General features: G+C 53.5%; 8 protein-coding genes across 8 annotated transcripts, besides 5 other annotated features; 6 read left to right on the top strand and 2 right to left on the bottom strand.

Moving 5' to 3' along the window:
- Positions 1-215: 215 nt before the first annotated feature.
- NFIA_081330 (alcohol dehydrogenase) lies at positions 216-2057 on the bottom strand (the record flags this gene model as incomplete). The annotated part of the gene is made up of 6 exons (XM_001260085.1): positions 216-709; positions 778-874; positions 936-1327; positions 1380-1458; positions 1502-1869; positions 1916-2057. 6 exons carry the CDS (start codon positions 2055-2057, stop codon positions 216-218), a joined length of 1572 nt encoding a protein of 523 aa, XP_001260086.1.
- Positions 2058-2700: 643 nt separating this feature from the next.
- Positions 2701-2726: a microsatellite.
- A 579-nt stretch (positions 2727-3305) lies between these two features.
- On the top strand, positions 3306-4549 carry NFIA_081320 (sialidase family protein; the record flags this gene model as incomplete). The annotated part of the gene is made up of 3 exons (XM_001260084.1): positions 3306-3835; positions 3891-4007; positions 4069-4549. 3 exons carry the CDS (start codon positions 3306-3308, stop codon positions 4547-4549), a joined length of 1128 nt encoding a protein of 375 aa, XP_001260085.1.
- Positions 4550-5669: 1120 nt separating this feature from the next.
- NFIA_081310 (oxidoreductase, short-chain dehydrogenase/reductase family) lies at positions 5670-6672 on the top strand (the record flags this gene model as incomplete). The annotated part of the gene is made up of 2 exons (XM_001260083.1): positions 5670-5742; positions 5795-6672. 2 exons carry the CDS (start codon positions 5670-5672, stop codon positions 6670-6672), a joined length of 951 nt encoding a protein of 316 aa, XP_001260084.1.
- A 1063-nt stretch (positions 6673-7735) lies between these two features.
- Positions 7736-9320, top strand: NFIA_081300 (putative MFS sugar transporter; the record flags this gene model as incomplete). Its single annotated transcript, XM_001260082.1, has 3 exons — positions 7736-7829; positions 7890-9172; positions 9219-9320. The coding sequence occupies 3 exons, from the start codon at positions 7736-7738 to the stop codon at positions 9318-9320; spliced, it is 1479 nt and encodes a 492-aa protein (XP_001260083.1).
- Positions 9321-10519: 1199 nt separating this feature from the next.
- NFIA_081290 (uncharacterized protein) lies at positions 10520-11571 on the top strand (the record flags this gene model as incomplete). Its single annotated transcript, XM_001260081.1, has 3 exons — positions 10520-10968; positions 11030-11246; positions 11293-11571. The coding sequence occupies 3 exons, from the start codon at positions 10520-10522 to the stop codon at positions 11569-11571; spliced, it is 945 nt and encodes a 314-aa protein (XP_001260082.1).
- Positions 11572-12308: 737 nt separating this feature from the next.
- Positions 12309-14689, top strand: NFIA_081280 (arylsulfotransferase family protein; the record flags this gene model as incomplete). Its single annotated transcript, XM_001260080.1, has 3 exons — positions 12309-13118; positions 13166-13841; positions 14121-14689. 3 exons carry the CDS (start codon positions 12309-12311, stop codon positions 14687-14689), a joined length of 2055 nt encoding a protein of 684 aa, XP_001260081.1.
- Positions 14082-14113: a microsatellite.
- Positions 14083-14113: a microsatellite.
- A 389-nt stretch (positions 14690-15078) lies between the features above and the next one.
- Positions 15079-15110: a microsatellite.
- A 95-nt stretch (positions 15111-15205) lies between these two features.
- NFIA_081270 (hydroxyacid-oxoacid transhydrogenase) lies at positions 15206-16722 on the top strand (the record flags this gene model as incomplete). The annotated part of the gene is made up of 2 exons (XM_001260079.1): positions 15206-15606; positions 15657-16722. 2 exons carry the CDS (start codon positions 15206-15208, stop codon positions 16720-16722), a joined length of 1467 nt encoding a protein of 488 aa, XP_001260080.1.
- An 80-nt stretch (positions 16723-16802) lies between these two features.
- Positions 16803-18362, bottom strand: NFIA_081260 (Zn(II)2Cys6 transcription factor domain-containing protein; the record flags this gene model as incomplete). The annotated part of the gene is made up of 1 exon (XM_001260078.1): positions 16803-18362. One exon carries the CDS (start codon positions 18360-18362, stop codon positions 16803-16805), a length of 1560 nt encoding a protein of 519 aa, XP_001260079.1.
- Positions 17445-17489: a microsatellite.
- Positions 18363-18556: the final 194 nt, after the last annotated feature.

Genomic DNA, 18556 nt, shown 5'->3' with positions numbered 1-18556 from the left:
GACGGTGGTGGACATGACGCCTTAACGTACCTGTCAGCTCACGCCTTTAGACTTAGACGCAAGTCTCCAGTATACACTGTCTGTCATGGCTTTTGGGCCCGTTTTAGTAATGGACTTGATCCATCCTCCCCCAGCTACTATAGCAGTCACGGACTTAGTTCAGAATATGAATGAATTGCTATAATATACAAGCGGTTTGCGGAAGGTCAACCCATCTACCTCCCAACGTATTTGAGTTCCAGTTTTCTTAGAGGGATATAAGTAACTGAGGTGAAGACGAACGCTAACTCATTGGCAACGTCTCCTCCATCCTGACCTATCATCTTCGCAATAGCACCTACATAGTAGGTTTCGACCATGCCGACGATCCATCCAGCGGCACCACAAAGGAAAGCAGTAAGTCCGGCATAGCCGACAGGCATTCTTGATGGTGTATTCCACGCATCGAGATCGTAGTTGGAGAGGCTACCCCCGCGGAATAGATAGTGCTCGGTGAACAAGATCACGAAGAAAGAGGTGTTCCAGTAGCCCAGCAGTGACAAGAAGTTCTCCAGGACGTCCAACAGGTGGTCTCGACCAGCGATACCGAGAAGGAGAATGCAGACGAACACGAGGAACGACCAGACTACCCGTGGGAGTTTTGCAAAGGGCTTGGCAAAAAGCTGCGCGGACAGCGCACCTGAGTAGATAGCAATACAGTTGACACCAACTAAAGAGATATATTAGCGGAAAGTCATGCTGGAGCGGAATGGAGTTCGTTAAAAGAATATCACATACTTCCAGACAGAACCAGAAGGACCAAGAGAAACTTGGCAAATCCTCTAGGGTAGATAATTGTCTTGAGAATCTTCTGCAATTTGGAGGACGATCCTTCCTGAAATATCACCTTTCTCCATTTCCTCATACACTTGAGGCAGATCCCTGAATGGCCGTACGCGGATTTCTGGTTTAACCATTCCCCGACGGACCAACTCAACCGCTTCCATGCATTCTTTGAGCGAACCAACCAGGTTGCCAGTGATCCTGAGCCCTTTGATAACAATGGTGCAGATGGGGGTCTCCAGCACAGGACGCCCCGGGGGAATGCCGACGCAGCTTAGTGTGCCACCGACGCGCAGCATGTCGCATGCATGGGCAAAAGCTTTTGCATTGCCGGCTGTCACAACTACAGCGTGTGCCCCTAGTCCAGTGATTTCGTGCACACGCTGCACAGGGTCGGTAGATTTGAAGTCGATGAACTCGACAGCACCAAGTCCTAGAACGAAGTCTCGTTTATCGCCAGCGTCAACTCCGATAACCAGCGCGCCATGGGCTTTTGCGTATTGAACTGATGCATTGTCAGCTAGCTGCCTTGTGGTTTGACGGGAGAACGATCTTACCCGCGAGGTGTCCGAGGCCACCTCCAGCACCCACTACAACGAGCCAGTTTCCCGCTCTGGTGTTGGCGTTGAGAACGGCCTAACATGTTAGAAGACCACGGAACTGATGGGGGATTGCAAACCTTGTAAGCCGTCACTCCAGCGCATAAGACCGGCCCAATGACCTGCGGATCAATGTCATCCGGCAGGATCGTTAGGTAGTCCGCGTCGAGAGCAATGTACATCTGGAAACTCCCATCCTCGTGGTGCAGATGATTGGTGCTTTTGATGCAATACTGTTCTGTCCCGGCAAGACAGAACTCGCATCGTCTGCAGACACGACTGGCGAAGCGAATCCCTACTAGGCCTCCAACCTTCAAGTCAGGTCCGCAACCAGGCCCCAGCGCCACAATCCGACCGACTCCTTCGTGTCCACCGACGTGAGGACGCTTGATGTTCGTGATGGGGTTTCCGTCGGCACCGGCTGCAGTTCCATTCTTGGTGTGGAGATCTGAATGCTTAGGAGAATGGCTCCAGTTGGTACTGGGTGAACTTACCACTTTGACAAACACCGGTATAGAGGACCTTTGCCAGCACCTCGTTTTGACCAGGGACAGGGACAGGATAGTTATCGTCAAATTCCACCTTGCCTCCGAGTTCGGAGACAAGAGCTACAGTCTGAGTCTGTGGGATTTGCATCGTTAAGATGTTGATACAGAGTCTTTGGAGCAATCTTCAGTCTTTCAATCTGGATACTCTTGTCTGGGTTATGAGCGTAATAAATAGCCTAGTCATATCGAATATGTAGCACAACGTCATGTATAGAATCATAGCAATTATGATCACTTGTTGGCATTGTTGTACGCTATATTTCTCCAATTGGCTCTTGTCCTGCATCAAAGACAGTCACTTGAAAGGAGGCCAGTGTCTGTCTTCATCACAGTCGATGGTTTGTGTAACCTCGAGACTGGGGCTTGCAATTCTCCGAGTGATAGCAAACATCAAGTCTTCACTCTTCAGTGAGTCCAGTCTTCACCTGAGCAGGGCACTGTCATCTGCGAGAATAGGGTGGCCGCCATCTGCTCCGTCCTCCGTACAACTTCTCTTCGCCTCATTCCCTGGATTAAACCGGTATGTCTTCCGATGATCAATAAATTGAGTCCTGACGAGTTCCTCTCTCGGTTCCCCGCATTAAAACAGACTAATTGTAACAGGCTAATCTGCGCTAGCTAGTCACATCATTGGCAAGATCTGGATGTCTCACTTTCACCCCAGAGTTATGTCTCCGCTTCCTGCACTCCACACGTCGTGTCTACACATCAATTTCCTCAAGCCAACCTGGGCATTTCTCCGAGGCATTTCTCCGAGCATATGACGTACTACGGTTTGATTGCACGACTCTGCCTCGACTAATGATGATCGTTCATCCATTCCTCTCTTCGTGGCTGATTGCTGAAGAGATCGAAAGATCGAGACGCTCTGCCGTTGCCGCAGATCCCCCGCTTATCAACACAACCGCTGCTGACCTGAAGAAGCCGTTCATGCCTCCTTTCTGAGTCTCTGCATGCTGCCAAACTCCTTCACACGACAAATTTTGGCACCGTTGACTTCTCGACCAGAATCACGATGGCATCTAGAGTCTTCATTTTCCTCCGTTTTAGATGCAGGAATACGATTGATGGAAATTCCCAGAGTAGCTAGCTTTTGCCTAGCAGCCTAGTTGTGGTTCTGGGCGAATCCGTACAGGGGACAACTCCGGCGGGATGAAGCCCTCTCCGCATTTCGATACTCTTCCTCGCTGCGACACTTTCATCTAATCATGATTCGATTGATTGGAGACTGACCAAGTGAGCATCACAATGGTCGACTATAAAACCCGGGTTGCGGCAGTCTACAGGAATACTTTTGACAACTCAAGCTGTCAAGCACGCAAGTTCCTGACTGACAATGAGATTCCTTAGCCTTCTGGCCCTCGCGCCTCTGGCCTTGGCCGCAAGTGTCCCTCGGGCCACCATCCCAACCTACAATGCGGTGACCGTCTTCCAACCCCCGGCTGACTACAACGTCCCGCGCGTCCTGTACGCGCGCAACCTGGAGCTGCCCAATGGGGACCTCCTATGCATCTGGGAGAACTACTCCAAGGAGCCCCCGCAAGTGTACTTCCCCATCTACCGGTCCAGGGACCACGGACGGACCTGGAAGGAAATCTCGCGGGTCCACGACCAGGTATATGGCTACGGATTGCGCTACCAGCCGGAGCTGTACAGACTTCCCGAGCGCATTGGGTCGTTCCCCGCCGGGACGATTCTGATGGCGGGCAGCGCCATTCCCACCGATTTGTCGTCGACGCACATTGAGCTGTATGCGTCGCGGGACTCTGGTGTGACGTGGAAGTTTGTGAGCCACATTGCTGCTGGCGGAAGGGCTGTACCTGATAACGGGTTGACACCTGTGTGGGAGCCTTTCCTGATAGTTCAGTAAGTTTCCATGGAATAAAGATCGTTCCAGTCCAGTTCTAACAGTCCATGACAGTAATGGCAAGTTGATCTGCTACTACTCCGACCAGAGAGCCAACACCACCCACGGCCAGAAGATGGTCCACCAGGTTACGACGGACCTGAAGAACTGGGGTCCTGTCGTTGACGATGTGTATGTCCAACTTCACCCTGCGTCTACCATCACTGCGGCGAAACAAGACTGACTGTAACAGTGCCTACCCAACCTACACCGATCGTCCCGGCATGCCCGTGGTCGCCAAGCTCCCCAATGGCAAGTACATCTACACCTACGAATACGGCTCCTTCTTTGGCACCGACAGCTACTCCTTCCCCGTCTACTACCGCATCTCCTCCGACCCGGAGAACTTCCTGTCGGCTCCTCACCAGCGCCTTGTCACGACCACGGGCTATGTCCCCACCTCGTCGCCTTATGTTGTCTGGTCCCCGTACGGCGGCGTCAACGGCACCATCATCGTGAGCGCATATTCCTCCAGCAGCGTGTTCGTCAACCAAGCGCTGGGAGAGGGCCCATGGAGGGAGATCCGTACTGCTGAGCCGAACGCTTATACACGGTCGCTGCGGGTTCTGAAGGAGGACCCGAAGATGCTCTTGATTAATGGCGCTGGTGTGTTGAATGGACAGAACAACAAGGTTACTGTGACCTTGCTGAACCTGGAGGAAGCACTGCGTTAGTACTCGGTGGAGTTGCTTAGCAGTATAGGATTTGATAGAGGTCAAGATCAAGGATTGGCAGATGATAGGGTAAATGCAGTTTAAAACCAGTCAGATGATTATAACTTATTTATCATGTAAGAAGTATCTGCATTGATTGCGGCATATTAATTAAAAGAGAGTAGTAAGTTGCAAGGTTTATTTCCATGATTCATTATTCAATCTAGCATATTTACTAACTCTAACTACACCTTTGTATAGAACTATCAAAAGGCACACAATAAAGCTACCAGGCCAGCCTTAGGCAGGACACGGGTTCCCTACGTTAGTATATCACGTTGTCTATGGAATCATCATTATGACTTTCCCCGCTGTGGTTAGTGGTTCCTGGAGGACTACTACTTTTTATTTTACTCCATATTGTGGTCATTGCATGTAGACGGCGACCGTATGGGACTGAGCTCACTGCAGCTCGATCCTGCTGGATCCTCCGCATATTCTGATCCTACAGGCACAAACTGATTAGATTCATTTCAAGCTAATGCACTACATGGTGCTTACTGATCCTGCTTAGTAGAGAGTATTAGGCAGAAAAACTAATTGATATAACGCGGACCTGATAGTTACAAACAGGCAACATCTTGTACACCTCATGCTATGATTCATATATTGATGCTTACAACGCACGAACCTACACTAAATTTAATTATCTGACTCGGGCTCGGAGCAATCAATCTGATGCAGGTCTGTATAGTAAGCAGCTATTACATGACGCTAACCTCTAGTCCTCCCACGCGGACGATAGCATATACTGCCTAGCCGCTGCATCCCTGCCTCTCATCCCAGCACAACGAGTCATTGGATGGTGGCTTGGTAGACATAGGCCAAAGCTAGACGGTTAAATTATCTAGCTGAGTGAACCGGAGTCAACTCTTATCTCCGAGCAGGATCGACGATACGTCTATTCCCTGCGCAACAACCAGAGAGTCGGCTCCAGGAATCACGCCGGACCCGAATAGAAATGGCTTGTTGGGCTCCCCGTTAAGGGTTCTGTCGACCATTAGAACTATCTGGGCTCACCCTACGAACAAACTGACTAGCTATCGCCTAGGTCATTTGGATATCCTGCAACACGATCGAAATGCCAACCGGCGTGTCGTTCAGCCCCGATAAAATGCCAGACCTCTCCGGGAAGGTCATCTTAGTAACTGGCGGTTAGACCTACATGTACTCCTTCAGCATTGGCATTTCCCTAACATATCACAGGAACAGCCGGCCTCGGGGCCGCGACGGTTGTCCATCTAGCGAAACACGCTCAACCGCCCGCACACATCTACATCAGCGGACGGAACGCACAGCGCGCCGACGACCTCATCAAACAATTATCTGCTTCAAGCTCGACAACACACGTCTCGTTCGTCCCCTGCGACCTGGCATCCCTCGCCTCCGTCAACGAAGCAGCAGAAACAATCCTCAGGCAATCATCCCGACTCGACATCCTAATGTGCAACGCAGGCATCATGGCGCAGCCGCCTTCACTGACAAAAGACGGCTACGAGGTTCAATTCGGGACTAACCATCTCGGCCACGCACTGCTGATCCAGCGCTGCCTTCCCCTCCTGCAGCGCACAGCAGAGGAATATTCCGACGCACGCATCATCATCCTCTCCTCGCTAGCCTTCCGAGGCCACCCCAGCGGCGGGATCGTCTTCTCGGACCTACAAACCGTCCAGCATTTCCACGCCTTCGGCCTCGGCCCCTGGATCCGCTACGGGCAGAGCAAGCTCGCTAATATCCTGTACGCGCGTGAGCTGGCCCGGCGGTACCCCGCTATCACCTGTGTTTCGATCCACCCCGGTGTGGTGAGCACGGGGCTAGTCGAGAACCAGACCCGGGGGAACCGTGCGTTTATCTATGTGACTACTATTGGTAAGGTGATGAAGCCGGCGGAGGGTGCGTATAATCAGCTTTGGGCGGCGACGGCGCGGAAAGAGGAGTTGGTGAATGGGGGGTTTTATGAGCCGGTGGGGGTTCTGGGGAAGCTTTATAGGGCTGCGGGTGATGATGCTTTGGCAGGGAGGTTGTGGGAGTGGACGGAGGGGGCTTTGGGGGAGTATATCTCTAGGTCGCCTGAGGTTGGTTAGAACATGCCTGCTCATGCTCTGCTCATGCGTCTTGGAGTGACTTATCCCCCACTCATTGTACTTATAGGCTTTCTCTATCTCAATCTTCAGTGTTATACTATGTTCTCTCTAACAACGAGCATTCGTTAATCCCATAACAGTTCCATGCGCCGGAGCGTTAGCTATATCAGAAAAAACTAACTTACAGCCAATCATATAGAAACATACAACAGACAGAAATCTACAGTAGTCAATGCATGTAGAAAGTTTCATGGTGAGTATGTATATTTATATTCATAACAGAGGAAGAGCCATTAGGCTGCTCTGAAGTAATATATAAAAGCAATTATCCTTTACATATGTACAAAGGCTACAGATTAACCTGAGTGTGCACTTATTGACCATTCCTCCACTAATGAGATGAATTTGCCGGCCGCATTCTATTGGCATGTACCCCGGGTTGCCTGAGCGTATCATTGCGGGGTACAACGAAGATCATCAAGATTCATACATTTCCCATCGAGGCCAAAGAGACGCTTACGAACAAAGAACTGCATGCTCAAAGACATCAATGATGACGACTCCATCAGTACAGCTACGAAGCATTGACCCGTCACGTCATCGCGGCCATGATTTGCCCATCGGCAACCAACCATTCAACTCAATGCGAACATCACTCACCAATCATTGTTCCTCGTTACTAGAGCTACAATCATTTAGAGAGGTATATCGCCATCATCATATCACGAGTCAGTCAATAAGAATAGCCGAGCGGGTCGGGACTCGGCTCCAAGCATGCTTGCTGACTCGCAACGCAAAAGACAAAGAAATCAGCCGCCTAAACCGGCACTAAATCGCATGGCAACAGGATTCACTCACCTATCAGGGTACGGGATCATCCGCAAGCTTTCCTGTTCAGCGAGCTTCGTGTTGCGGGTGTGACACTGACTCTGACGCCTCAGATCACGCAACGGCAGGGATGATTGGCATGCGATGCATTGACCTGTCCTGTCTTTACCTTGTTATAAGCTGACATCGCCTCTTTTTTGCAGCTTGTCTCCGAGGCTAAGAGATACTGAGCAATATGGGCAAAAGACTTGGCCTGCTGCGGGCCATTTATCTGGTGTCGGCCAGTTGCATGGGCTCGTTTGCTTTTGCGTTTGACACTGGGGTGATCAGTGCGTTGCTCTCTAGTCCCTATCAGAAAAAGGAAAAACGGCCAGCTAATTGACCAACAGGCGGCGTTCTCACGCTGGAATCCTTCCAGAAGGACTTTCGATATACTCAAGCGCAGAAAACCACCGTCAACTCAAATGCTGTGTCTATTCTTCAGGCCGGCGCGTTTTTCGGATGTTTCTTCACCACACCGGTAGCCTCGCGGCTAGGTCGCCGGAGCGGGCTGATCATCAGCTCGCTGGTGTTCACGCTCGGCACGATCCTGCAGGTCATCAACGCACACACGCTAGGCACCTTTTACGCAGGCCGCGTGATTGCCGGGATTGGCATCGGGGCCGCGACGGTGCTGATCCCGATGTACGCGGCGGAGATGTCGCCCAAGGAGTTCCGCGGGCGGCTGGGGGCGTGTTTCCAGTGGTTCTTTGCGTGCGGCGTGATGGTCGCGTACTGGGTGACGTATGCGGTGTCCAAGGACCAGCCGTCCGCCACAAAGCAGTGGCAGATCGCGCTGGGGCTGCAGCTGCTGCCGTCGACGCTGCTGCTGGCGGGCATGTGCACGGTCAAGGAGAGCGCGCGGTGGCTGGCGGCCAAGGGACGGACCGACGCCGCGTGGGATTCGCTGCGATGGGTGCGCGGCGGCGAGGAGACGGCGGAACTGCGGCAGGAGTTTGACGAGATCCTCACGGGGCTGGAGGAGGAGGCGCGCGTGCGGGAGAACTGGACGTGGCGCGAGCTGCTGCTGCCGGCGAATCGGTACCGGATCTTCATTGCCGTCACGATCCAGCTGTGTGCGCAGCTGACGGGCAACACCTCGCTGGCGTACTATGCGACACAGATCTTCGCGGCGGTCGGCGCGGGCACCTCGGCCAAGCTGGTGACGGGATTCTTCGGCGTGGTCAAGGTGGTCGGGGTCAGTGTCTTCCAGCTGTTTGTCATGGATCGGATCGGGCGAAGAGTTCCGTTCATGGTTGGCGCGGGCGCAATGGGCTCCTTTATGCTCATCATCGCGTGTGTGCTGGCGACGCATCCAACGAAAGCGTCCACGGGGGCTGCTGAGACTGGAGCGACGCACGCGGGCATCGCCATGATCATCATGACTTATGCCGAGGCGTTTAGCTTCAACATGTCCTGGGGGCCACTGCCATGGCTGTACGTGGGAGAAATCTTCTCGAGCCGCACGCGCGAGGTGGGAGTGACGGTGGGGGCGGCGTCGCAGTGGCTGTTCAACTTTATGATGTCGCAGGTGACGCCGCACGCAATCGAGAATATTGGATGGCGGATGTTCCTGATGTTTGCCATTTTCAACTATTCTATTATCGGGTATTCGTGGTTCTTTTTGCGGGAGGTAAGTTTCCCTCGTCCTCTTTCCTCACTACGACTAACCATCACAGACATCCCTCCATTCTCTGGAAGAAATGCAAAATGTGTTTGGGGGAGGACCTCGGGAAAAGACCACCGACGACGAGGCAGAACCGTCAGTCAAGACAGCTTGAGTCTTCTCGGCTCAGGAGGGTCTTGATTGGCGGGACTGTCCTATGAATGGAGCTGCACGTAATGAGATCTGGTTATACTTTGGCTGGGGTTTATAGTTCTGAACGTGGCGTATTCGGTTTCACATGCTTGCAGGCAGCAGCAAAGGACAAGAGTCATGTTTTCTTCTTTGAATCGGCTCAATCGACTCCATTGAGATTCTAGGTACTGGTGTGACTGACAAGATACTATCCATAAGGCTGAGGCAGATCAGCAGAACAGATCGACATCCGACTCTTACATTGTTATTGCTCATTATTCTCATCTGCTCGTGGACTACTCTGTAAAAAGGAATACGAAGCCAAGTAATAACTAGCTGAGTAAGGACTTCCTCTAGTCCTAGACTAAGCCAGGGACGGAGCCATTTGAGGCATTTACATTGGTTCTTCTCCCCGGACTGCCCTTCTCCGCAGTGGCAAACTTTTCTAGTCTCAGTTCCATAGGACCGTTGTCCGTTTCCCCGTCTGTTGCCTTTGCCAGATACTTGACTGTGTGCTTCACTGTCCGATGCCGATCGAATTCAGTCAAGAAGGTTGCAGTCAAGTAGTCAAAGTATCATCCAATGCACGTCTTTCGAAGAAGCAACTATAAGAGATGGGCACAGACCTGGACAGACACGAGGCAAAATGCAAAGACCACACTCTGGCCTTTGGTCCTCCCTATCCCTGTTTCCGGGCCGGTTCCATGAAAGTTCTGACTGGAAGGGTCATTTTTAGACCAATCGCGTGAATTATCCCAAGGACGGTGACTGTGCCGACTGCTACGGCCACGGCTCTTTGACCTTTTCTTAACCTTTGTCCGGTGTCTCTGCCTGTCTCCTCTCAGGGATTCGAGCGTTTATCTAGCCATGTGGCTGTGGCACTGTTATATATCGCCTCGTGGGTCTGGCTTTGGGTCTTGAGTCTAGACAGTAGCCCGATACTTTCGATCTCGTTACCCCATATTCTCCGGTCTCACGGTTCCGAAACTCCAGAAATTTGCTCCCCACACACCGTTATATCTCGTGTGCGTCCCACTACTTTCTTTCTCACCTGCAGCTCGCTCCGTTCTTTACCTTTCTTATTCACCGATTACCCTCCGTTCTTTCACCGGCCTTCGTCCTTCCTTCTGTTCTCCTGTTTGTTTTTTATTTTGTTTCCGCTTCAGCATGCAACTGTGACCAATGTCGACGTCGGATCGCATCTCGCGACCCACCAATCCCGATGGCCTCGTGCTTGAGGCATGGGGCCAGGGCCTCATGCTGGGCTGCCTGCTGGTCATGGCTTCAGTGACCTTTGTCAACATGAAGAAGCATATCCTGCTCCATAAATTGATTCTGCTCGAGTTGGTCCTGGCCATGCCCAATGGGACCTTCATCTTCCCAAAGGACCCCGTCTACGGGTGGTACCAGAGCGTCACTGCCGTCGGGCTGAATGTCTCGTGGAGCTTGCACAATGTGATCGCCTGGATGAAGAACCGCCCGTTCATGTCGCGAAAGGTGTCGCTGTTCTATATCGGGACCGTGATCCTGGCGCAGCCCTACTGGGTGCTGGAGATTTATGCCAATTTTGCCTATTTCAACAACTACAACAAGATCTTTCTGACCACGAGGCCGCTCGAGCCTATTTTCCGGTTCGTCGCCCTCCATTTGCCTCCAGGCGGAAAGGTGATAACTGATGAGCTGACTGAGTAGTGACCCCTGGTGGATCTTCACCACCTGCTCCCTCTTCTACACCATCAAACGCGAATACAACTTTGGCATCATCGAGCTGGTCAGCGTCTCCCCGCGGTTTGGTATCATGCTGGCGTCCATGTGTCTGTCGATTGCGTTCATGGTCGTCGATACCTGCAGCGTCCTCAACGTGTTTAGCCACTCGTCCCTGCCGACGGGGATCGAGCCATTCTGGAAGGTATGTGGCATCTCAAGGCTTCCAAGCAGAAATGCTGACGGTACAGTTGTCGTTCATCTTCAAATGTCTCTGCGACACCGTCATCCTCGACGACTTCAAAACCGCCCTAGATCGCATGCGCGCCTACTGGCTTCGGAAACGGAACATGGGCGGCGAGATCCTCTTACATACCGGTGAGCATCACCATCAGCATCATCGTATGGAAGGCAGTGGACGGTTACGCCCGACGGATGAGGATATCGAAGCTCTGACTGGGAATGGGGGCGATAGGCGGAAATCGGACTCACTCCCGAAGGTATATACACGCGAGCATATCAGGGGGTAAATAGGAATATATCAGTGTAATGATGTATATAATAATTGGACATATCTCTGGAATTCGCCAGAGGCGCACCACCCTCTATTTAGTATCCAGATCAGGCCGCTTCTCACGTGCCACCTATGCAGGACAATTAATTTTCATAAACCTCAAACAAGAATAAGCATTTGAAACAGAGACCTGTCATTCTCCGGCGCAGTCCGTCGGCAGAAGAGTAGACCATGACGAAGTGCTGCTGTCGATCTTTTCCTCTGTATGTTCTGAGCTTTCCAGTTGGCGCACCCCTTTCGGACTAGTGCGGTTGGTGGAGCTGCCAAGTGTTGTTCCTTGCGCCGCTGCAACAAATATTGATCTTGAATTTGATACTCTTTCAATCAATCGGTTTGACGATCTAATCAATGATTTCCAGGTTCCTGGTGAAAGTGGCGTCTTGCTTGATCTAATCTACGATTGCTTATCGGCTTGCGCGTCAGGGCCATCAAAACCTGGCGATTCCGCTTGGCCTGCCAATCTCCATCCACTAGAATCTATCAACTGGCTCCAGTGCAGATCATGATTCCGTGCAGGTCGACGATCTGATCCTGTCGATTTCTGTTGTCGCCCCTGTAGATCTCGCGTTCTGTCGTTCCACTGCTATATCTATTGCTTGATTGTCACTCCCTGTTTGCTTTCCCTTTGTTCTGTCCAACCTTTGTCACTCTTTGTATACACACACGTTCATTTGTCTATAGATTGCCGTTGAAATGCCAGGCCGAGGGTTACTCAGGCTTACAGTCGGGTGGGCCCTACTGTCACTTTGTGTGGCAGTAGATACCTGGCCGTACATGACCCTGCAGACTGCGCCATACCAACCTCCGCAAATCCAAGTCACCAAGAGCGGTACCACCGACCCGGGCTACCTTTTTGTTGGCCCCCGTGGCAACAAGCCGGAAGGCACGGCGGCGTTGATCTACGACGAGGACGGCAATCTAGTCTACCAGGGCCCGGACGAGGTGACGGCCAATTTCCGGGTGCAGCGGCTGTTCAACCAGGATGTCATTACTTTCTGGGCCGGCAACATGACAGACCTGGGGTTTGGATACGGGACCGTCCACATTCTCGACAATACCTACCGGGAAATCTACATGGTGACCCTGCAGGGGAACTTTGTCACCCCGGACAACAGCGTCCCGGATTCGTTCATTGACCTGCACGAGAGTCACATCTCGGACCGCAATACGTTGCTGGTCACGGCCTACAATGTCACCCAGCAGTCCCTGACGTCGATCGGGGGCACGCCGGAGGATTACATGCTGGACAGTTTGTTTTATGAGATTGACATTGCTACCAATGAGATTGTGCATTCGTGGAGCGCATTGGAGCATGCCGACCAGATTGCTTTGACGGATTCCAAGCAGGGGATTGACGTCGATCATGGAACGCGTGAGCAGCCGTGGGATGCGTATCATATCAACTCGGTGGAGCTGTTCGACGAGGGGTATCTCGTCTCTCTGCGTCACTACTGGTCTGGGTATTACGTTCATGGCAATGGGACTGTCATGTGGCAATTCAGTGTATTACCTATCCACCCCTTTGTATGCGTTAGATACTGACGGACCAGGGCGAACTGGGCAAGGGTGACTTTAAACTAGACCAGGCCGGGGTCTTCTCCTGGCAGCACGACATGCGCATCTACAACAAAACAGATACCGGCATGATCCTGAGTCTGTTCAACAACGCCAATACCCCTACCGAGACGGTTGCGGCTACGACGGGTTTGAGCTACGCAGTGGATTTGGTCAACCGCACGGCAAAGACACTCCGTACCCTGAGCGACAGCAAGGACGTCATCCACAGCGTCAGTCAAGGCAACTACCAACAGCTGAGCGCGTCGGGGCATGTCGTGCTGGGCTACGGGTCGATTGCCAAGATCAAAGAGTTTGACGCCAATAACAAGCAGGTCCTCACGGCGCAGTTTGGCACCGACAACGAGGTGGCCTCGTACCGGGGGTACAAATGCGCCTGGAAGGCGACGCCGTTCTGGGCGCCGGCGATTGTGGTTCGGCGGGTGTCAGATGATTCTGCGCAGGTGTTTATGAGCTGGAACGGGGCGACCGAGTATGACAATTGGGCTGTGATGGCCGCTGACGCGCCAGACTCTGTCAGTACCACTATTGTCACTACCTTCAAGCGCACTGGCTTCGAGACGTCTGGTACGGTTCGGGGGTTGAAGACAAAGTATCTCCAGGTGGTTGCTCGTCGAGGAGATATTCCTTTGGGCATGTCGCCTATTGTCAGTTTTTAGCACTGTCACTGCATCTGTTACTGTACATATACATCGCATTTTCACATAGTATTAATAGACATTAGCGTGGACTAGATTGTTACTCAACAGTTTTATTGACTGTACATTGACTCGGGTACGTCGTTACACTACGGATGTACACATACACGCCTACACTGTACAGAGCAGACAAGACTATCACTTGGCTACAATCTGTAGATATAAAACCGACCATCACCCTCAACCTAAGAACCACAACACAACACAACACAACACAACACAACAAGAATAGAATACAACCAGAACAGAAACAAAATGCATCTCAACCTCATCAGCCTCGCTCTCTGTCTCTCTCCCCTGGCCCTAGCCCTCCCCCCTCAACCCATCCTCAGCAAACCACCCATGAAAACGAACCCCCAAATAAGACCAACAAACCAAACCCTCGGCCACGCCCTCATCCACAACACCTGCACCAGCAACATCTACCTCTGGTCCGTCGGCTCGACCATCTCCCCCCAATTCGCCATTTCTCCAAACACCACCTACACCGAAGTCTACAGAAGAGATCCAGCCAGCGGCGGCATCGCGCTGAAGATCACGCGCGTGGCGGATGGGCTGTATACCGCTGCGCCGCAGATGGTGTTTGCGTATAATCTTGTGGGAGAGCGGGTTTGGTATGATCTGTCGGATGTGTTTGGGGATCCATTTCTGGGGAGTCGGGTTCGGGTTGAGTATCGGGGGCTGGCTGGGGAGGAGGAAGATGAGGAGAAGAGGATTGAGTGGGTGGATGGGATGTCGCCTGGGGGGAGTATGGTTCGGGTTGCGGGTGCGGAGGGGGATTTGATTCTGACGGTTTGTTAGATAGACATTGTTATGGAGTGTCTTGGAGTGTCTATGGAGATGAGATGAGGGAGTGGATGAGGGATATGGTAATGCTATGTTCTATTGTTTCTGCTATGCAGTAGTACCTTAATTCAATGCCTTTCTATTATATTGAGTACTGGTGATGAGGAGCAGTGTATATGTCTGTCTATAGTCCGCGGTCTCCGCTAACCTCGGCATTATCTCTTCCTACACAGTTGTAGTAGAGCATACATTCCTGCTACATATTGTTGATCAAGTACTGTCGTTGTACAGACTGAGAATAAAGATGCTACCTTATTCGCTCGTTTGACCGAGATATCATCATATCATCCTTTACATTCGGCCAGAAGACCGAGGCTGACCGCGGAATAAATAATTGGAGATGCCCATTCCCATTCCCATTCCCATTCCCATTCCCCGCACTTGGCCATCTCCGGACTCCCTTCTTCCCTGGTCTGTATTATCATCATCATCATCAACAACTCGACTCTCTAATTGCTACAAATTGCTACAATGACTTCAATACGTGTTGCGCCCTCTGCCGCCAACAGAGCCCTCAATCTCCTCCGCACAGTGCAATATACCCATCCTCCCTCCTGTCCCTGCCACTCCAACCCCAATCACCACCATCACCTGCAATCCAACCATGTCCGCCGTCTGGCCACTCCGGTTGACCCCTCGCGCCAGAAAGAGTACGCCTTTGAAATGGCCGCCTCGAGTATTCGCTTCGGCCCTGGCGCGACCAGGGAGGTCGGCATGGATTTTGCCAATATGAAGGCCAAGCGCGTGTGCATCGTGACCGACCAGAACGTGGCCAAACTGGATGCCATGAAACAAGCCGTGGAGGGGCTGTCAAAAGAGGGGATTGAGTTTACGGTTTATGACAAGGTGCGGGTCGAGCCAAAGGATAGTTCGTAAGTTCAGCCTGCAGTTCTCGAGAGGTGCGGACTGCTAACTCCAGCAGAGTGAAAGATGCCATTGCGTTTGCAAAGCCATATAACCCCGATGCCTTTCTGGCTGTCGGCGGCGGCTCGGTCATCGACACGGCCAAGCTGATGAATCTCTATACTGTCTTCCCCGAGGCCGACTTTCTTGACTTTGTCAACGCCCCCTTGGGCAAAGGCCTCCCCGTCACCAAGGCCCTACGGCCACTGGTCGCCGTCCCGACAACTGCAGGCACCGGTTCTGAGACAACAGGAACCGCCATCTTCGACCTCGTGTCGAAAAAAGCCAAGACCGGCATCGCCCACCGCAATCTCAAACCCACGCTGGGCATCTGCGACCCGCTCAACACCCGCACCATGCCCTCGGCCGTCCACGCCTCTTCGGGTCTTGATGTCCTCTGCCACTCGCTCGAGTCCTGGACCGCCATCCCCTACAACGAGCGCACCCCACGCCCCACCAACCCCATCAACCGGCCCGCCTACCAGGGCGCCAACCCTATTTCCGACATTTTCTCGCTGCAGGCCCTGCGCAGCACCGTCAAGTACCTGCCCCGCGCCGTCCGCGACCCGGACGACTTCGAGGCCCAGTCCCAGATGCTCCTGGCCGCTACTCTGGCCGGCGTCGGGTTCGGGAATGCCGGCGTCCATTTATGTCACGGCATGAGCTACCCCATCTCCAGCCAGAACCCGGGCTACAAGCATGCGGGATATGACGTGGACCACCCGATTATTCCTCATGGTGTCTCGGTCGCTGTCACCGCGCCGGCTGTCTTCCGCTTCACGGCTGCCTCGAATCCCGACCGGCATCTGGCTGCCGCTGAGGCGTTTGGCGTGGATATCTCGAATGTCAAGCGCGAGAGCGCGGGCGAGGTCCTCGGCGAGGCGCTGGCCAAGTTTTTGGCCGAGCTGGGTGACCAGCCGCGCGGGCTGAAGGATCTGGGCTTCAAGCATTCGGATATTGAGTCGTTGGTGGAGGGGACGATCCCGCAGAAGCGGGTGTTGATGCTGGCGCCGAATTTGAGTGCTGAATTGGAAAGAGAGAGGGAGGAGTTGAGGGGGTTACTCGAGCAGTCGATGGAATATTAGTGCCTCGTATATAACAAACAATGCATTCTATCAACGCCGGTACTCCATACTATGCAGATTGCTGTCAAATACATGATACTCTATACGCTATCCTCCCAGATCACCCTCAACCCAATCACCCCCATCGAAGACGCCACCCGGTCCAGCCAAGTGACAGGCAAAGCCTCGCTCGACGCACTCGACACCCCACGCTGAAAGTCCGACACCACGCGGAACTCTCCTCGTCGTCGACCAACCCGAAGCCAAACCAGCAGGCTCTGCAACGCAGCAACCATATCCTCCGCCCCTTGTAGCAGCAATCCGGGACCGGTCTCCCCTCGCCCACTCCCCCCCAGAACCACCCGCAGCTCTTGAACCAACCGAACCAGCCGGCCCCTCGTCGCCCGCACCCTGGCCACCAACCCCTCATCCACACCCCCAGGCACCCCGGGGCATCCCTCCGGGGAGTCCCCCGGAAGGGCTGCCTCCGGCAATGCCTCCGCAAAATACCTCGGACACCGCACAACCTCCATCCAAATCCGCTCGCAAACATCCACCACACGCGCATCGCGCCCCGCCTTGCGCACATCCTCGGCGCGGATCCTCCCCGCAAACCGCAGCCATTCCTCCTCGTCCAGGAAGCACGCGCGCCCCTCGTAGATGGCCGTTGCGATGAGGAACCCGCGGAAGGCGATGTAGCAGCCGCGCGCGAAGCCGGGGCCTTCCCCCGTAGCATCAATACCAGCACCAGCATCAGCATCAGCATCAGCATCAGCACCAGCATCAGCGCTAGCGCTAGCTGGTTGTTGTTGGTTGTTGTCGGTGTCGTTGTCGTCGGTGAAGTGCAGACCCGGCCCCCTCGCTAGCATAATCCTCCTTACGCCATCGACGTGCACGACGAACGCGTCTGGCGACGTCCGTGCGTACATCTCGTACACGGCGAGCATCATGATCGTCGCTAGAAGCGGGGCGGACAGTGCGGCGGGGGAGTGCAGTGCCGCGACGACGTGTGTGAGTGCGTGCGCGTACAGCTGCCGGCTGCGGCGGGTGTACTGCGCTGGGTCGGGGGAGAACTGCGCGGTGTAGATTGATGTGAGACAGGCGAGGGTGGCGGCGAGGTAGGGGGCTGCGCCGGAGGCGTAGGAGGAGGCGACGTGGGCGAGGAAGTCGGGGCGGTTGTGCGCGCGGAAGATGTTGGAGGTGTAGAGCGTGGGGAAGGCGGAGTGGAGGAAGGAGGCGAAGAGGTGCGGCTGTTGGAGTTGCATTTGCATTTGCAGCTGCATTTGGTGGAGGTGGGTTTGGGAGTGGGCGGAGGAGGAGGAGGGGTCCTCTGAGCGGGTTTGGCGCATCATTGCGATGGCGTTGTTGCGCACGACTGCTGCTGCCGCTGCTGCCGCATCTGTGGTTGTCTCTGGACGTCTGCGAGACTGGGACCTTGACTGGTGCCGGCGTTGGAGGGCTGGTCCTTCATCCTGGAAGCGAAAGGTGCGGCGGTAGCCTGGACACGGGCGGCCGTATTTCCGGCATTGCGAGCATTGGGGGACGGCCTCGTCGCACTGTTCTGTCAGTTGGATTGAAACGAGAGTAGGAGAGGAATCACCGACCTTGATGCGTCTTTCGCGGCACAGCGAGCAGCCTGTGCTATGGGGGACTCCGACCATCGTATCTAACAGTCACGGCCAGCGTGCACAACGTTCGACAACGATCTATAGAGCTCAAAAGAAACGCTTGCAAGACGACAAGAAAGGAATGTGTTGAAGGAACGTGTGGAAGGAGCGTGTGTTCGACAAACTTAAACATCGAGACGAGGACCTTTTCTATCCCATCCCGATAGGGAACAGGTGCAGAAAGGACC

Source organism: Aspergillus fischeri, genomic scaffold, assembly GCF_000149645.3.
Source record: "Aspergillus fischeri NRRL 181 1099437636264 genomic scaffold, whole genome shotgun sequence".
In the NCBI taxonomy this organism is placed as follows: Eukaryota; Fungi; Ascomycota; class Eurotiomycetes; order Eurotiales; family Aspergillaceae; genus Aspergillus; species Aspergillus fischeri.
Note: the sequence above shows the minus strand (reverse complement) of the source record. Positions and strands in the feature narration are given on the sequence as shown.